General features: G+C 52.1%; 1 protein-coding gene across 34 annotated transcripts in view; it reads left to right on the plus strand.

The window, feature by feature from the left end:
- The window catches only part of BCOR (BCL6 corepressor), an 83,272-nt gene that overhangs the window by 37,504 nt on the left and 27,510 nt on the right, over positions 1 to 18,258 (plus strand). For 15 of the 34 annotated variants that reach the window (XM_086879714.1, XM_086879729.1, XM_086879740.1 and 12 more), the window contains exons 2-5: positions 5,983 to 6,112; positions 7,608 to 7,686; positions 8,606 to 11,434; positions 12,664 to 12,847. In XM_086879714.1, the coding sequence (XP_086735840.1) occupies positions 6,027 to 6,112; positions 7,608 to 7,686; positions 8,606 to 11,434; positions 12,664 to 12,847 (3,178 nt within the window). In that variant the 5' untranslated portion in view covers positions 5,983 to 6,026. Of the gene's footprint in view, positions 1 to 2,298; positions 2,972 to 5,982; positions 6,113 to 7,607; positions 7,687 to 8,605; positions 11,435 to 12,131; positions 12,186 to 12,663; positions 12,848 to 18,258 lie in introns of those variants that run through there. The other 19 variants (XM_086879734.1, XM_086879708.1, XM_086879723.1 and 16 more) reach the window with 5 other exon arrangements.

An 18,258-nucleotide genomic window follows, 5' to 3' on the forward strand; every position in this document is an offset into this window, starting at 1 on the left:
GCCACCCGCGCCTGGGGACAGCGGCATCGCCCGCGCCGGGGGAGGAACGGGGGTCCCGGGGGAGGAACGGGGGGTCCCGGGGGAGGAACGGGGGTCCCGGGGGAGGAACGGGGGGTCCCGGGGGAGGAACGGGGGGCCCCGGGGGCGGGCGCCGTAGCGGCGGTGCGGGGCTGTCAGTGCGGCGGATGGGGTCGGTGTTTCCCGCGAATCTCTGGGAATTCCTTCATGCGGTGATGCCTTCAAAGTTGGGTAGCAGCCGCCTCACCTCCCCCCGCTGTGTGTGGGAGCCTCTGCAGCCTCTCTGTCGCTCCCCACGATGTGGTTTAACCGGAGGGAAGGAGGGGGGGGGACGTGAGTGCACCCGCCATGCGAGCGTCCCGTAACCTTCAGGTGTGGGCATCGCGGTGTGCGGGGCAGCCTCGGCCTCCAGGAGCTGTGCCCGGGGGTCCGGGTGTTCCCCGGGGGCTCCGCGGCAGGCGGTGCCGTGCGGGCTCCAGGGAAAGGCAGCCAGGGTTATTTGAAGGATCGCCAGCCATTTTAACTTTCCCTCATTGGCCTCCTCCCCCGCCCCCTTCCCCAGTTCCTAGGCTTATCATTAATTGAAAACTTTTTTTCCTCTCCCTTTTGGCTGCCGCCGGCAGCTGAGAGAGATGCAATGATTGGCCTCGCAGCATATGGGAGAGGGGATCGCGCCGCTGCCGCTCCGGCGCAGCGCCCGTGTGTGCGGGGTGCAAGGCGTGACCGGGGGGGCGCGGGGCCGCCGCTCCCTCGGGGGCTCCGAGCCCGCCGGAGCTCCGCTGCCCCGAGGCTGTTTCCGTGGGGCCGGAGCCGAGCGCGGGGCGGCGGTGCCCGGGCGGGGAGGATGCCCCGCTGGCGGTGCCCGGGCAGGGAGGATGCCCCGCTGGCGGTGCCCGGGCGGGGAGGATGCCCCGCTGGCGGTGCCCGGGAAGGGAGGATGCCCCGCTGGCGGTGCCCGGGCGGGGAGGATGCCCCGCTGGCGGTGCCCGGGCGGGGAGGATGTCCCGCTGGCGGTGCCCGGGCGGGGAGGATGCCCCGCTGGCGGTGCCCGGGCGGGGAGGATGCCCCGCTGGCGGTGCATGGGCAGGGAGGATGCCCCGCTGGCGGTGCCCGGGCAGGGAGGATGCCCCGCTGGCGGTGCCCGGGCAGGGAGGATGCCCCGCTGGCGGTGCCCGGGCAGGGAGGATGCCCCGCTGGCGGTGCCCGGGCAGGGAGGATGCCCCGCTGGCGGTGCCCGGGCAGGGAGGATGCCCCGCTGGCGGTGCCCGGGCAGGGAGGATGCCCCGCTGGCGCTGCTGCGGGCGTTGGCGCTGGCTCCGCGGCCCCGGGTGCCCCCGGTCGGCTCCGCCGTGTTTACACGGCAGAAAGTCCCGGTCGCTGTTCGACACGTGACGGTGTGGGAGCCGCGGGAGGGGGGAACACGGGGGGACACGGGAACCGTGGGGGTGGCTGCGGCAAGAGCCTTAAAATAGTCGCCGACCCCCTTGTGCTGCCTGCACGCTGCCTAAACCGAGATGCACTACTGTCGTGCATGACTCAATATGTATTTTAAATCGGTTTAGCGATCTCGCTGGCGCATTGTGCTTAGCTTTATGGTTAAATGAAATGCCACACGTCCCGGGTAAAGGTCAAACTTCTTCTCTAATCCGCGGATCCGTGCGGCGGCTACTTAGTCTGCAGCTTCCTCCTCTGGTTTACAAAACGTGTCACTAGCGGCGATGTCGTGTGGAGATTGCAAAAAATAACGCACGGTATATTTTATTTTTTTATACATATATATATATATAAAAAGCGCAGCCAACCCTGTTCTTTTAACACTTGTCTAATATTAGATCGCTGGCTGCTGCCAGAGCTTTATACGGCGCATTGTAAACGGTGCAGCAATACGGTGTCTCTGAAGTCTCCTTTCTAGCCGTGGCACAGGTCGTTGTTCCTATAAGTCGTAAATATCTAAGTCGGAGGTACAAGATAAACGAGGTACCTAAACACATTCATAAGCATCAGCCCGTATTTAAGCTTATAAATACCGTGCGAGCGCTGCCCTTTAAATCAAGCTCCAGATGAACGGGGCTGAGGGCTTAATCGAAGTAGATCGCTACGAGTCCCCGATTGCTTTTCACTTCTTTCTCAGGGATTTTCACAAATCTAGAAATGATCCTTCCAGTGGCCTGGAACCGGGCGGGGGTGGTGGGGGGGGTGGGGAGGAGTCCCGGGGGGAGGGGGGGATGATATGGGGGAGGGATCAGAGGCCTGTAATTTATTGCATCGCTTTTAATATCCGAAAGGCTGGGTTGTTTGCCGAAGGTCCCGACGCTCCATCGGTGCCCTCGGCTCTCGCAGAGGATTTTTTTTATACCCCGCGTAGCCCTCCCCGCCGGCCGCCGCTGCGCTGCCGGCTCCGTGGCTTGTGCAGTGGAAACTGGCAGGCTGCCAGGCGGAGCTCGGAGGTGGAAACGAGTAAAGGCGCCAAAAGGGAACTCGTGCGCCGCTGCAATTCTCCTCCCGAGCCGCTTCCTGGCTCGCTGCAGCCGCCGGGCTTCCTCCAGGCCACCCCCCTGCCGCCCCCCCAGCCCCTCGCTGAGACTCTCACTGAGCCTCCGCCGGGCACCCCGGGGTCATGGGGGGAGAGGAGGCTGCCCTGTCCCGGGTGGCGATGCCATCCCCTCCTGTTTCCCCCGGAGGCAAGAGAAGTGGAGCCTTCCTCCTCCTTCTCCCCCTCCCCGCGGGCATCGGGTTTTTCTCGTTTCCACGCCAGGAGCGTGTTAACAAAACTTTGCTGCTGCTGGCGTCAGCGGCTGCCAAAAGTCTGTTGACGTTGCGAGGGAGACCCAAACGTTTCCCTTTTTAATCAGCTGCCCGAGCAGTGCGGTGTGTGCCCGTGCCTGCCTCTGCGGGAGGTGGCTGCGTGTTCGCGGCTCGGCTCGGCTCGGCTCGGCACCGCGCCGGGAGGCAGGTCAGTGCTTGCAGGCGCTTTTCACAACTGGTTTCACACGGCGGCATCGCTGCGGAACCGCGTGTGCGTTGCGCGTCTCACTCTCTTCCCCCCCCCTCCTCCCCGCGCCTCCCTCCCTCTCTTCCTCCCTCCCTCCCTCCCTCCCTCCCTCCCTCCCTCCCTCCCTCCCTCCCTCCCTCCCTCCCTCCCTCCCTCCTCCGTGCATCACCGTCTATATTTAGCCGCAAATGGCTTTATCGGCCAGACACCTCCCGGAGGAAATGCCGTGCGCGCTCCGGCTGCCGAGCCCCGCTCCGCTCCGCTCCGGGGGGGCCGCGGCGCCCTGGGGCGCGCTGGCGGTGGCCCGCTGGGTGACAGGAGGAGGGAGGGGAGACGTGTCCTCGGTTTCCTCCGGGCGCTGGGGCGCTCAGCCCGCCGTCGGGCTTGCATAACGGGACCGGCTGCGGCCACCCCCGCGGAAGCTGGGTATAAATAGGTGCGGTGCCCCCCGCACCCCCTCCGCTGTGCCCCCCCGCCCCGCGGCGGGGAGCGCTTGTGGCCGAGCCTCTGTGAGCCCGTATCCCCGACGAGGCAGCTGCTCGTGGGGAGAGAGAGGAGGGGGAGGGACGGGGTGTGCGAAGAGTTAAAAGTCGGCTGCTTGTTGCAATGAAATTATGGCTGGCAGTGGCGCCGCTGCTCGTTCAGCAGACCTCCACTTTTAAACAGTTCACGAGAAGTTCATCAGGGCGATGGTGATAGCCGCGCACACGCGCGCTCCCGGGGCGCACAGCCACAAGGGCTGGCTTTGGGGAAGGGACCGGCAGCCGCCGGGGCCGCGGGCTCTGACCTGCCCGGTGGCCCCGGGACGTCCCAGCGCGTCCCTGGAGCTGGGCGGGCTTTGCCCTTGCTCGGGTGGCGGAGGCTGTGGGACACGGGGCCTCCAGATTATCCGCTTTTGGCTGGGGAAGCTCTCGCTCCCCCCGTGCAACTTCAGCATTTCGCTATCTGCACGTGTCAGGGGATTGATGAGCTCTAGTGCAGGCACCTCGCCTTATCTTAATGATCCATTTCCACCGAGGAAACAGGCAGCCCCTCTGAGGAGCCCTGGCCCCAAAGGCAAGCGGGGCAAGAGCGGGACTGTGTGCCCTTCTCTGAGCCGGTGGCTGTCCCTTCCCGATGAGGCAGCGCACGGGGTGGCTACTAACCCTACTTGAAACCCTAAATCACTCTCTCCATGCTGCTGCTGCCTCTATTGAAAACATTACGAGCGGCGCATCTGGAAACCAGTAAATCTGTCCAGAAAACGTCTTTCCAGTGAAATAAGTCCTTTTGAATGATAGCGCAGTAACTAACCTCCGTGGATTTTTGTTTCCTCGCGGCGATTTGTGCGGACTTCATTAGGAAAAGCTAACCGTCGTGGAGAAAGGAGGGTCAACGCGCCGTTTCATTAATATACATTTGTTCCAGACGTGGAGTTTTGCACAAAAGGCCTCTCTGAGGGGAGAAAAAAGTGTTGGGGAACAAGGCTTTCCTGCCGTTTCAGTTCTTAAACCTCTCGGAACGTGTGTGAAGTATTGTGTTAAAGGCCCAATCTGGGCTTCTTCCCTATTAAATGCCAAAGTGATCATTTGCATATTTTGTAGCCTGACAAAGGAAATGAGTTTGCTGGGGAAGCATGGATGCTTTGGGAGACGTTAGGCATTAAACTCCCAGTGGTCAATCGCCCGTTACTGGCTTGTGTGTGTGTAAAAGGAGTATCATGCCTCCTGCTTAAAGGCTTCTATTTTTGTGAGAGAGGAAGAGCTGAGGGATATCCTGTGCATTAAAGGCTCCCCCTACTTATTAACCCAGCATTTAGCAGCAGGATGCAGGCTGAAGCTCAGTCAAAAGAAACGACTCAACCTCCGAAGAGCAATTAAAATCTTGCACTGGAATAAATCATGCGCCGCGATAATCCTGTTAATAAAACGCAGCTTGTCCTGACACTTCGCTCATGCAGCAAACTAGAATTTAATGCGAGCGGAGGTGGCATTAGGCAAGGCAGAGGGGAGGAAAAGCCTTTCCCCCTCTGCCGCTGGACGTGAAAATGTGGTTACCTTTCACCTGCCTCTCTGGCTGCACACAGCGCCGATCCTCTTGGACTGCTAATACTTCTCCAGTGAGCCTGCTAATGATTTCTTTCCCTGGAGTGAGCAGGCATCATTGAATTACTGAAAGCACTCGCAACAGCAGCAGCAGCAGCAGAAGCAGCAGCAGCAGCAGCATCAGCAGCAGCAGCAGCAGCAGCAGCAGCAGCAGCAGCAGCAGCAGCAGCAGCAGCAGCTCCGATGCAGAAGCCACCAGGGCTCCTCACTTAATCAAATCAAGGGGTGGGGAGCTCGCCAACCCACTTACTATTTTTAACCCCTTTCTCCAAGTTAGTCATGTGCAGACGCTAAAAGGGAGGTTTTTATTTAGATGCCTTCTGTAGCAGTGTCTCTTCAGTTTTAAGTCCTCGTGTAAAAGCCTTATCAGCAATCAGCATAGCTAATACACGCCGGTATGTGGTTGTTCTTGCCTTGCTCTCCTGCTCCTATGTGTTCCTAATGCAGGGCTTTTGTGAGCGCCTGTAGGTTGTTTGAATGTTCCCCCAGGCTCACGGGGTCTCCCTCCTCGGTTCAGTCCTAGTGAGATGAAGATTTGGGGACTGGTGTGTACTTGGCTGGCTGAGTCATTTCTTGTGGAAATGAAATGCTGTGGAGAAACTTTTATTTGTCGATAGTCTGGAATGATTCTTAATTTTCTGGATGTGCGCTGGGGAAAAGATCCATCTCCTCTGACCTATAAATGCCCTCAATTTGCTCCTTTATTGCCGGGTATCTCCCTTAGCGGTTAACGTAGGCAGCTCACTCCCCGCACCAATCCTGCATTCATTATTAATTACCCGGAGGGAGCCTGGCTGCTCCACTGTGATGTTTGCACTTCCTCCTAGACAAATCTGCTCAACTTTTTTTTCTTTCTTTTTTCTTCTTCTTTCCTTTTTTTTTTAATAGAATATAAAACCGTGGAGAAAAGCGTTGATTTTTAAGAAGACGTCATGCTTTCTGCAACTCCCCTGTATGGCAATGTTCATAGCTGGATGAGCAATGAAAGGGTCCGCATGTGTGGAATTAATGAAGACAGGTAAATATTTAAGCTTCTGGCAAGTTAAACCACACTGTAATTCTGCAGAGTGAGGTCTCGGAGTTTGCTCGCTTCCCTAATACTGGAGCAGAAAGCTGCCACCTTGCATCGAGATCAGCCCAGCTTGGAGGGAGGGCAAAGGGAGAGAGTCAAGACGTGCCTGAGAGCAGTAGAGCAGATGCTGATTTACTATGGAACAGGCAACCTGGGTCAGTGAAGTGAGGACGCCCTCAAAGCAGCCTTTGAATGTGCTTTCACAATTAATTTATTATTTTGCATTTGTGAAGGGGAATTAAACCAAGTAGTGCACGTTTTCTTGTGGTGACTCTGTGCGGCAGATCGGCTCGTGCCTGCAACTTGGTGTTCCCCGCCTTTGGACCAATGGCTTGTCATGTGAAATAGGACCAGTAGTGTCTGTCTCCCACAAGTTAATTTCTCCTCCTCCCCACCTTTTTTCTTGCTGAATATAATTCAGTTGATGATCAAAATTACAGTGTTTGATGGGATGACACAGGCACTGGCAGGTGTCCCCTTCCCTTAAATCCCAGCTTTTTAAAAAGCAAAATGATGCTGGACAGAAGCTGCATATGTGCCTCTAGTTCTCTGTGCCAGTTTTGTGTGGTTTTAGTGCTTTTCTCTCTTCTTATTCCCTGTTCTCACTGTTGTGTGAAAAGCCTCCAAAAAGCTGGTGGAAGTTTTTGGTCTTTGCAGGGAATACTATTTGCAAACATAAGCTGAAGGAAAACAGCCAAGCATCTCACTTTGCTTTCTCACCCTCCCTCCCCATTTTCCTCTGAGTTGTTCAGGGATAATAACTGTATGTGCTGCTTGCAGGGAAGGTTAATCTTTTAAAAACAAATGGATTAAAATTGCATTTCTGCTTTGTGGTGATGATGTGCCTTTAAGTACTTTGATTGAAAGGAGTTCTTTTGGGTAATGCTGAAACTTTCCTTCTGCTGCATGTCAGTGATTCTTTTCCCTGGGATTTGAAATTTGGCACTAAGGTATATTCTTTATTGGTGATTTCTGTGATAACAAGTCCCAGAGCTGCAACACTGGTATGGCACAGATGTGCAGCTCCTTCTTTAGCATGGAAGAGGTGATGTTCGTGTGATACTAGTGTGTGTGTTTTAATTTTATCCTCAGCAGTATTTATGGATGATATATGAACAGAGTATGTTTAAAATGGGGTATTCTCCCCCTGGAAAAAGGAAAGGGTGAGGAGCAAAAGAGAAGATCTTGACAAAAACTGCTTGCTTTGGAAGAGGCTGCTTTGAGGTGTACTTGGTGTGTTCTTGTTGTCATAACCCTTTATGCTTATTTTCAAATGGTCCTTGCTTCTCAAAGTAGTCAGCATGTATGGGTACAGAGAAGGATAAATATGTTATCTCATGGGAGTTCTCTAGGGGAATCAAAATATGGAGGTGATATGATACTGTACTGATCTGAGATGTGCAGGATGTTTTCAAATTAGTAAGCTTCTGTTTTTCAATAGGAAAATTCCCGTTAATGATGGTGATGCACCGAAAAGCAGACTGGAGTTGAGGGAGGAAAATCACCTGAATCACAGTGTGGTAAGAAGTTACAAGCTTCATGCTGCAGATGAGTCCGTGCCTGTCCTCCCCACTGGGAGTCCTGCCCCTGGCTGTTATTACTTGATCCATTATGATTGAGAAATGATTAAACACCTTCCTGATGCAGCCTTAGTGGGCTTGGGCACATTCAGGTTGTTCCTGTGAAACCGTGAAGTTGGAGCTTTCTTTATTTATCTCATTAATCTCTTGATGCTTTGTGATATGGGTTGTTGTATGATATCAGATTCTTAGTTTTGCTGTTATGAATAATGCCATGTGGAATACCAGCATGTGTAACAAAAATAGTTCATGTAAACATTACGAACATCAATGTTGCAGCAAAGTTGGTGGGATTTTTTTTTCTCTGAGTCTACATGGGGAACAGCAAGTGGGAAGGAAATTAGTGGACCTTTCTTCATGCTGCATCCTCAGATGCCTTGCCCCATGAATCATGTGGTGGTGGTGAGCCCCAGAGCAGAGCTGCAGCGGACAGAGAGGTCTTGGAGGAAGAGGAGGATGAGGAGAGACACTCCATCCTTCTCTTTCTGGTCTCCATGCCACAGCCCACATCCTCTTGCTCTGGCTGGGCTGGGGCTGAAGAGCCAGTAGTTGTACTGGGGCAGTGCCTCTGAGCATTGTCTCTGGGCCACTCCTGGCTGTTTGAGTCCTCACACTTTTGTTCCTGGCTGTTTGAGTTTTGGATTTGGAAAGATTGTTGTTGATGTTTGTGATGTTATACATACTGCTCCGTAGGTTCCTGTTCTCCCATTTTCCAGTGTAATCAGCCTCTGTACATTTTCACAACAAACAGCATGTTTGCATTGTTACTGTTTCTCATGCAAAATGCTGATCTATCTGTGGCTTGAACCGTAGTCATGTTAGTGAGGTGTGAAAGTAACATGCTTCTTGTTCTGTAAAGGTGGATGCAACTACAGCACATCGCATCGACAGTCTTGCAGCTCTGAGTATGGACAGGTCTGGGCTCATGCGAGAAGGACTCAGAGTCCCGAGCAGCATTGTCTATTCCAGCTTGTGCGGACTTGGCTCAGAGAAATCGCGGGATGCTACGGCTTCCATAGCCAGCCTGGGATTTACTCCTGAAAGAAATCCAGAGATACAGTTTAAGTCTAATCCTCCCGAAGCGGTGGAAAGCGCAACTGTCTCTGGAAAAGCCCCGAACGGCTTCAGCGCTATATACAAAACACCACCTGGAATACAAAAAAACTCTGTCCCGACAGGGGAGACACTGGGTTTGGACCGAGCTGCGGGTGACAGGCAGAGTCCCCTCGGTGTCAATGGTGCTAGTTACCTAAGGCTCCCCTGGGTGAACCCCTACATGGAGGGCGCAACACCCACCATATACCCTTTCCTTGACTCACCAAATAAGTATTCTTTGAACATGTACAAGGCATTGCTACCTCAGCAGTCCACCTACAGCTTACCGCAGCACCTGGCTTACTCGCCCGTATGTACGAATGGTGAACGTTTTTTATACCTGCCTCCCTCCCACTATGTCGCCCCTCACATCCCTTCGTCGCTGGCGTCGCCCATGAGGCTCTCGACCGCTTCAGCTTCACCAGCAATCCCACCTTTGGTGCACTGTCCGGATAAGAGCTTGTCGTGGAAGATGGGCGTGAGCCCAGGCAATCCTGTCGACACGCACGCCTACCCCCACATCCAGAGCAGCAAGCAGCCCCGGGTCCCCACCGCCAAGCCAGCCCCTGCCAACTTGCCAGCAGATCCCGCGCTCCTGCTGCCGCACTCGCCCCGGCCGTCTCCCCGCCTCCCCCTGCCCGCCCAGGTCGGGGATGCCTACGCTGATTTCCACAAACATTTCCCCAGGATCACCACCTCTCCCTCCTCTGCTGTTACGCTCCCAAAGCCCTACGTCAACATCGGCAGTGAATTTCCACCTGCTCGCCTCTCCAATGGGAAGCTTCCCAAAGGCAGTGATGCTGGGGAGGCACCCCTGCCATCGGCCCCCCATGCACGGAAAGCTGGCCATGACCGGAAGGACAGCAGATCTCCCCCACTCCTGGAAAAGCAGACCCCGACCAAAGACGTCACCGACAAACCGCTGGACTTGTCGGCAAAAGTGGTTGATGCGGAAGCTGCTGGCAAGTCAGATCACGGTAAGAAAATCATGCCAACGGTGCTGGTGCATGGAAGGGCAGGAGGGGGGACACATTTGCCAGGCAGTGACATGGTTCAGAAAGAAACCATTTCTCCCGGGAACAGCTGCCCCATCTACAGGCCCGAAATTATCAGCACGGCGCCATCCTCCTGGATCGTTCCTGGTCCCAGCCCCAGTGAGGAGGCTGGGAAGAATGTCCAGCTGAAAAACAAGGCACTGGACTGGGTTATGCCACAGCCGCGGAGTTCCTCCTGCCCCAGGATGGGTGGCACAGAGGCAGTGGTTGGCAGTGTTTCGGGGACAGTGTCAGCGGGGGGGCGGCCAGCGTCAGCGTCACCAGCTCCCAATGCCAACGTGGATTGCGCCAAGACGGCCCGGAGCTCTGCAGAGAGCACCGCCTCGGTTATACAGCACGTCGGGCAGCCCGTCGCCACCCCTGCGAAACACAGCAGCAAGGTGGCCAAGTCCTGTGGTCAGGAAGCCAATTTCAAGGCGACCGAGACTGCCCTGGCCTCCAGCCCCATCTTCCTGCCACCCAACGAGGCATTTCGCTCCCCGCCTCTGCCCTACCCCAGGAGCTACCTCCCGTATCCAGTGCCGGAGGGGATTGCCATCAGCCCTCTCACCCTCCATGGGAAAGGACATGTCTACCCTCACCCTGTCTTGCTGCCCAACGGCAGCCTCTACCCCACCCACCTGGCTCCCAAACCCGGCCTCCCTTACAGCCTGCCAGCGGGGAGAGGGGAGTTCATGACCTACCAGGATGCGCTGGGGGTGGGGATGGTGCACCCCATGCTGCTGCAGCATTCAGCTTTGGAGATCAATAAGGAGGAGAAGACAGAACGGAGGTCACGGTCTCACGAGAGGGTCCGCTACGAGGACCCAGCTCTGCGGGGCCGATTGCCAGAGCTCTTGGAGAGCGGTGGGAAGATGCATTTCGAAATGCCCAGTGACAAGAGTGTGAAATTGCACCAGAGCTCTGGCCATAGTAAAAACTCTGCAAAAAGCGACAAACACCTCTTCCCGGATCTTCTGCGAGACGAGCAAGAGGCTAAGAGCGAAGCAAATATAACAAAAGCCAGCTTTGCTACAGAAAGCAGTAATCAGACTAATGACCCTACAAAGCACAAGGTAGAGCAGGCGTCTCAGCACAGAGATTTTATTGTAATGAGAGAGGAGTTTGGAAGAAATAATGATGTTCACGAAACTTACAATTTCAAGCAATCCCAGAGTTCATCAGTGTTCGGCTTAAGGAAGGAAGATTTATCTGTGAGCCAGCCTAAAGAGAGAGTGGCGGTCCAGCCTTCTCCTGTTTTCTTGGAAAGCGCGCACGAGAGCGATGCTCCAGCTCTGGCTTTTGGCAAGGTGCAGGAGGACGCGAAGCCATTCTGCATGGGGACCGCGCCGCCGAGCATCGATGCCAACCAGACCTATACCAAAGACGGAGCCGACGAGGCGGAGTCTGCTGATGGCAAAATACTGAAACCCAAGCCGTCCAAATTGGCCAAGAGGATCGCAAACTCTGCCGGTTATGTAGGTGACCGATTCAAGTGTGTGACGACTGAACTCTACGCCGACTCCAGCCAGCTCAGCCGGGAGCAGCGGGCGTTGCAGGTGAGTCCGCGCGGTCCAACGACCGCCGCGCTTTTTCTCGTTATTTCTCTGTTGCAAGTCAAAGTTGAGTTTTTAAAGTTGAGAAAAGCGACGCAGGTGGGGAGACCAGAAAAATTTTTTTTTGTTGGGGCGTACTGGCCATAAATGGTTTTAAATAGCAAAGTAAGTTTGTTAATGAGAGTGAGGCGATGTAAAGAATAGTATGTGTGGCTTATAGGTATGTATGGGCTAGCAAGCTTTAAAGGGCTTTTACTAAGTTCTGATACAAATGTTAATGCACGTTAATGCAATGTTTGTGCAGTTTTGAGGGGAGCTGGACAGGCATGCATGTTACCTTGGCACTGGCTGTAATTTCTGAGCTGGCCTGTAGTGCCAGCTAGCACAGCGTACCCAGAAGTTGTGATTAGTATGCCAAACATGCCACTGGATGGTGAGGAGTTGCAGCCATGCATTAGTGGGTCTCAGGCAACGTTGGTGCCAAGCGAGTGCACAGGGAAGAGTAGGAGTGGTATTGAGGTTGATGCTAAGGGATGATAGACAGATACTGTGTAGGAATATTCTTAGGGTGTTTTACTTTTAATGAAGGGATGAGTTAAGCCAAATTGTTTTGCATTGTTAAGAAAAGAATTGGTTTATGCTTATAAAAATGGATGAAATTATCTAAATGATCCATTGAGTGCCCATTTTAATTACATAGATGGAAGGATTACAAGAGGACAGTATTTTATGTCTACCTGCTGCTTACTGTGAGGTCAGTTCTTCAAATTTTTATTACTAGACTCTTACATAAACCTTTGAGTTAAATTTCATTTCCAAATACACAAAGGGAAGTTTGTGGGCCATGGTCGTCTTTTATTCATTGTACGGTTTTGTGTTGTTTTTGTTATTTTGTTTTTTTTTTATTTCTTTTTGTTTTTGTCTCTTTTTACCTCCAAAATGGAATGTTTTTGTTTTATATATAATATACATTTTATAATATATTTTATATATATATATATACATATATATGTGTGTATATATATATAGTTACATATGAAAGAATTGTGTGGCTGTAAGATGCTAGAACACTGTTTTACAAGTCAGGTGTGTTAAAATCCTACCCTTAGCTGTTTATCTGAAACCCTGGTTTTGAGTCAATTTTTCTTTGGAAATGCTTTCATATAAGGTAAGGTAAATGAAGTTGTTTTTATTGCAAGACTTTTTTTTTTTCATATCAATTCTCTTTCTAGCGTGCAATGATGCGCTTCTCAGAGTTGGAGATGAAAGAGAGAGAAGGCCAAACAGCTACCAAAGACTCAGAGGTCTGCAGATTCAGCCAGGCAGACTGGGAAAACTTGAAAGGAAACAGTGAAAAGAAGCCAAAGTCTGTTGCTCTGGAAGATGCCATTGCTGACCAAAATGACAATGACAGATGTAAGCGAATTTAGATGGCTTTCTGAAGCGTGTATGTGTCTCTTTGCCATGGCAGCTTGCAGCAAAGCAAGCAAATCTTGGTGTTCTCACCGTGCTGCTGGTGAAAGTCACTGATCTCATCCTCTGCAGGTGCTGAGTTGTCACGGCTGGTACCCCCTGCGCTTGTTTTGGGGCTTGCAAGTTTCTGGTTGCCATTGCACCTGCTTTTCAGGAGATAGTTAACTGTCTGTCACTAAGTTACTGCCTTGGAAAGATCCTCTTTTTAACTGATGGGGTACTACAAGAGGCAGTGAAAGCAAAGGTCCAAGGTTATATTTTAAATACAGAAGGGATATGGGGGAAGAGAGGAAAACATGGAGTTCAGCTTCCTGAAGTTGCAGTAGCACTGAGATATGCCAGTGTTGCAATCTCCAAAGCAGGGATGGAGGACAGAAGAGTGAAGGGAAGTGGGGAAGGATGTGATCTGCTAGGTTGGCTTATCCATAAAAGCTGGCAGTAATAACTCCAAATGATAAGAAGCTACTTTGCCTGTGTGACTTCTGCTGGAGTGGCTGGGAGGTGTGTGAGGCTCAGGTTCTTGCAGGCAGAGTCTGTGAAATTCCCCATGGGGCTGTCTGTTCCCTCTAGGCTGTTACACGGTGTCAAAGGACTATGGAAAATGCAACATCCTAGAAGTAAGATAAAAATAAATAAATGGTATTAGGGGATTGTTTTGCTGCATGCAAGAAAGCTCACTTCTTCTTGGTTTGCACTCTTGGTGAGCATATGGCTTCTGCCAGTTTCCACCTTTGTTTCACCTGGGTATTTAAGGAATGGATCAGTTCCTTCTGTTGCTACTTTGTTTTGAACAACTCAGAAAAAAAGAGATCTGTGCTGAAAGCACTGCAAAACAAGAGGAATTGTACTGCAGACTGCACTCTGTGAGTGTGTGCACGGCTGTGTAACTCGGTGGTTAAGTGTGCTCTTTGGTAGGTGGAGATTCATGAGTAGGGCTAGTAGAAAATTTCATTCAGGCAATTTAATAACTTTGAATTATTGTTCTGGTCTTTGGTTAATGCTTTTGGCAGAGGGCATGCTGGTCAATCATACTTGCTCTGTTACTCACCTAAATTCAAGTTACTGTGGCATTGCTATCGCTGAAATGACAGCCTCAACAAAAATTGGCTTGGGGAAGGCCAAAATAGCAAGGGGAAGTTTTAACTGGAAGTGGAGAGGGTGGCAGGGTTGGGGAGAGGGAGACTGAGCCTGTGGAATCTGGGCAGCCTTTTCCTTCTCCAGACTACGTCGAGGTAGCTGCAGGGAGGAAGGCACAGCTGCCTTTGCAGTCCCTGTGGTAAAGCTGAGAGCTGGGCAGGCTGCTGCCCTGGCTGTCCCCATCACAGCCTCCCTTGCTCCTCAGAGGTGATGTCCTCTGTTAAATTCCAGCCTGAGTGTGGAAATTTCTAGGAAAGCTGGAAGAGCAGCAGCAGCACCTGGCCTGCTGGCTTGTTCTGGCTGCAAAGAGAGTTCAGCAAAGGGGGGGGATGGTGGGCTGTGGAGTTGAGTGGGGGGCACAGGGGGTTAACAGAGGGAGGGAAGGTAGGCTTGCTCAGGGACATGGGGCTGCTTGTGGAGGGTGGCAGGGGGCTATGGAGGAGAGCATGAGTGCTAGATCATAATTGTATGCTGAAACCCCTCCCACCATCCTTGCAAAAGGCTGATGATTTGGTTTGTCTGTAAATTCACCATTTAGTGAGATCTCTGGCACTTGAATCTGCTGGCTGAAATTTGTTTGAGACTGTTAAATAACTGTTGGAAGCAGGGAAAGTATGTTCAGTCTTGTGTTAGTTCATTCCTCTCCTCTGCTAATTAGCTCTGACTTAACAGGCTATTTCAGATTTTGGCCAAATGTCTAAACTCCTAAAAGCACGGATCTGTTCTGCTGAGGGAGCTCCTTTTTTGTACGCCCGCCTGGGCAGCAGCAAATACTTACCAGTACAGATTCAGGTCTCAGTAAAAGTTTTTTATCGTGGTGGTTCACCTCCTGCCCCTCGGGATAGCAGCTGATAAATCAGGAAGCTGAGCTTCACACCTCTTGAATGCTTCTACTGTGGTGGCTTGGGCTCTCTGTTGGGGCTTGAGCCACCAGCAGCCTCAATGCATCTCTCACTGAGCGACTGGCGAAGAGCTGATGAGCTCTCCCTTCTCTTCGCCTTCGGTGAGAGCAAGGGCTGCTTATCTTTTGCTTTCCCTTTGCCTTCAGTTTCTGACCGCGCTCTTGGTGTGTTTGGCTTTAAAGCTCCTGAACGGGAATGAGCTGATGGCTTGCAGCCTTTTCTGTTTCCTTTCTGCCTCCTGCAAGCGATCTTGCTGCTTGAAAAGTTGTTTCCCTCTGTTTCACGTTCGTCTGGCGCTAGCTCGAAAGCGAAACAGCCGAGTCTTTACCTGTGCGAGGAGGGAACTGAGGAGTGAAACCGGCGAGCTGTTCTGCCCCCGCTGCCAGCGCTTCACCTGCCTGGTGTCAGCGGGGAAGAGGGAAACTGCATCCAAAACTGTGACTGTGGCACGGAGCCAGCTCCCGGGGCTCCCCTGCTGCCGCCTCGGCGCGGTGGCAGCCGTGCTTGGCATGGAGCGCCAGAGCCGGCCGGGGCCCTGGCAGCTGCCTGCCCCCTTGGCTCCTCTAAACCTACAGTGCAACAAAAGGCTAAATAACACAGGCAGGTGATGCATACAGAGGCATTTGATGGGATGGAAACTGCTTTTTTTTCAGCTTGTCTTAGTGTTTGCCGTTTTTCCTGGCTGTATTGCGCGTGTATAGACTTTTTTGGAAGCACACGAAGGCACAATATCCGGTTCCTTAAACTTTTCCTTGGACTTGGTAGTGTGTGGCTTTGCTGTACTTTAAGTTTGAGCATCGAGCCTTCCAGAGAAGGGTAAAAGAGGTGGGCTTTTGTTTTGTTTAGCCCTCTTTATATTTTTTAAGGCTCAATTTAAGGCAGGTATCCATGTTAGCTAATTAATGAGCAACTAAAGCTGAGTAGTAAAATAGAAGTGCTTCAGTTCTCTCCCATCTCATCTAGGTTTTGCTGGGCATCTGAGAGCGGGCATCTGAGAGCAGCCGCAAAGCTGCTTTGTTGCCAAGGTGACTTGTAAATGTTGCTGAGGCAATGCTGCTCCAGTGCATTTTCATAGCACAAACATGATAAATTATGGGATGCATATGTCATGAGTCATAGAATTGTTCAGAGATCAAGTGATTTAAGCTATTGGCATGGACACATGCATCAATACGGGCATGTGACGATTGCATGTTCGTAAGAAAGCTCTTCCAGAGGTTCTGAAAATCATACCTGAGTGTGAAAGATTGAATGAATTCTGCAAACTGAATTTCTTGATTGGGGAGCATGACTTTGCCTGTTTATTTAATTTTTTAGGATGGAAGACATTGCCTGTTTAAGCCTTAGCTGGACAAAATTATCTCAATATATTATAGAAGCCTGATCTTAAGGCATGAAATCGTGAGGAGAAAGTTTAAGCAGTTGGTACGTGTGAAGGTAAATGGTTCAATGTGCCAAAACACATTGCACAATTTATCTTAGCCTTGTAGTGAGGTGCCAGTGTCCCTTTGCATGGTGATGCCCTGCTTTTCTTCTTTCTTGCTGGGCTGTGTGTACTCTGGAACAAATGAAAGATGGAAGCAGTAAACATGTCCTTTGCCCTGGTCAGTTATTACCTTCCTGCCACAGGACATAGTGGGGAAAAAAAAAAAAAAAAGGAAAAAAAATATAAGAGAGCTGTGCACTGAGAGTGGTGATTGCTTGTTTGTGCAGTGTGGCAGGCTTGGGCAGAATGCAGCAAATGTGGAAAGCTCCGAAGCAGAGGAGGGAAAAGTGAAATCACCTGGGTTCTCTCTGCCCCATGGGATACTCAGAATTGAATTCTGAGCATGTCTTAGGGAATCTCTTACTGTTGTTGTGGTCTCTGTGCTGAACACTGGGTTAAAACCAAAGCATTTGGATAGTCATTACTGCTCTTGGATGAATAAAGGGTGCCTTGCATATAAGTGAGCGCAATGAGAGGTTGCTCCAGGGAAGAGGAAAGGCTGTTTTTAGCTGCCATGTTCTTTGAACAAAAGAATCTGCAGCTTAAACACTAAGATGTGTTTCCTTGTTTGCATTGCATGGGAGGATCTGGTCTCATTGACAGCAGTTGACAGCAACAGGAAGATGGAAAAATGAAAGAAAGTTTTTTTGGGTAGCGTGTTTGCTTGTGTCTGTAACTGTTTCTTGTGAGATTGTAACCTGTGCACTGATACTGCTTCAGACAGAAACCAGCTGTGAAGAAAGAATCCTCTTAATTCTTCCTTGTTTCTACATTGGTAGGACAGTGAGAAATGGTTTGAATTGTTGGTGCTGGTTGTCACAGCTGGTGTGAGACTGGCAAATACTGGAGGCTTGAGGAAGCAACACATTTAAGAGTTTAATCTCCTTACTCATAGAGGTGTGTTGCTATGAGAACTCAGCATTTATCCTGTGTTTCTGGCTACCTCACCACTGTTTGAATAATGATTATATGAGAACTCCCAAGTATTTTGTTGTTGTTTTCTTCCTCAGGCAGAGAAAAGGATGTTGTAGATACATGGCATGGGAGGAGGGTGGTGGGAACAAAAGCAGATAAGTTCTCCTCATCCTTGTTGGGTACGCACGTTATGCTTATGTTGCTGTGCTTGTTGACATTTATATCTTAATTTGGGGAGACATTGCGTCTGATCCCGATTGCTTGCAAAACAGTTTGAGGACAGAGTGGAATCCGGTGGTAAAATATTAATAGAGGCTGCTCTCCGTGGGGCGGCCGCAGCTGTGCCGGGGGAAGAACCTCCGTGTCGGTGCAGGCAGCAGGGAGAGCCCGACAGCCCGTGGGCTGTGCTGTGTCCCCAGCAGTGGCTGACCTTTGTTCTTTGGTACTGAAAATCCGGCTGCGGGAGAGGCGGGAGCACCGCAGTGCCCAGGCAGGGACGTGTCCTGTGTGGGTTCCCAGCTGTGGCTCTGGGGCTGTGGCTCCCTGGCTGTGGCTCTGGGGCTGTGGCTCTGGGGCTGTGGCTCTCTGGCTGTGGCTCTGGGGCTGTGGCTCTGGGGCTGTGGCTCCCTGGCTGTGGCTCCCTGGCTGTGGCTCTGGGGCTGTGGCTCTGGGGCTGTGGCTCTGGGGCTGTGGCTCCCTGGCTGTGGCTCCCTGGCTGTGGCTCTGGGGCTGTGGCTCCCTGGCTGTGGCTCCCTGGCTGTGGCTCCCTGGCTGTGGCTCCCTGGCTGTGGCTCTGGGGCTCTGGCTCTGGGGCTGTGGCTCTGGGGCTGTGGCTCCCTGGCTGTGGCTCTGAGGCTGTGGCTCTTGGGCTGTGGCTCTTGGGCTGTGGCTCCCTGGCTGTGGCTCTGGGGCTG

The sequence above is a fragment of the Cyanistes caeruleus genome, chromosome 3 (genome assembly GCF_971803275.1).
Source record: "Cyanistes caeruleus chromosome 3, bCyaCae1.hap1.1, whole genome shotgun sequence".
In the NCBI taxonomy this organism is placed as follows: Eukaryota; Metazoa; Chordata; class Aves; order Passeriformes; family Paridae; genus Cyanistes; species Cyanistes caeruleus.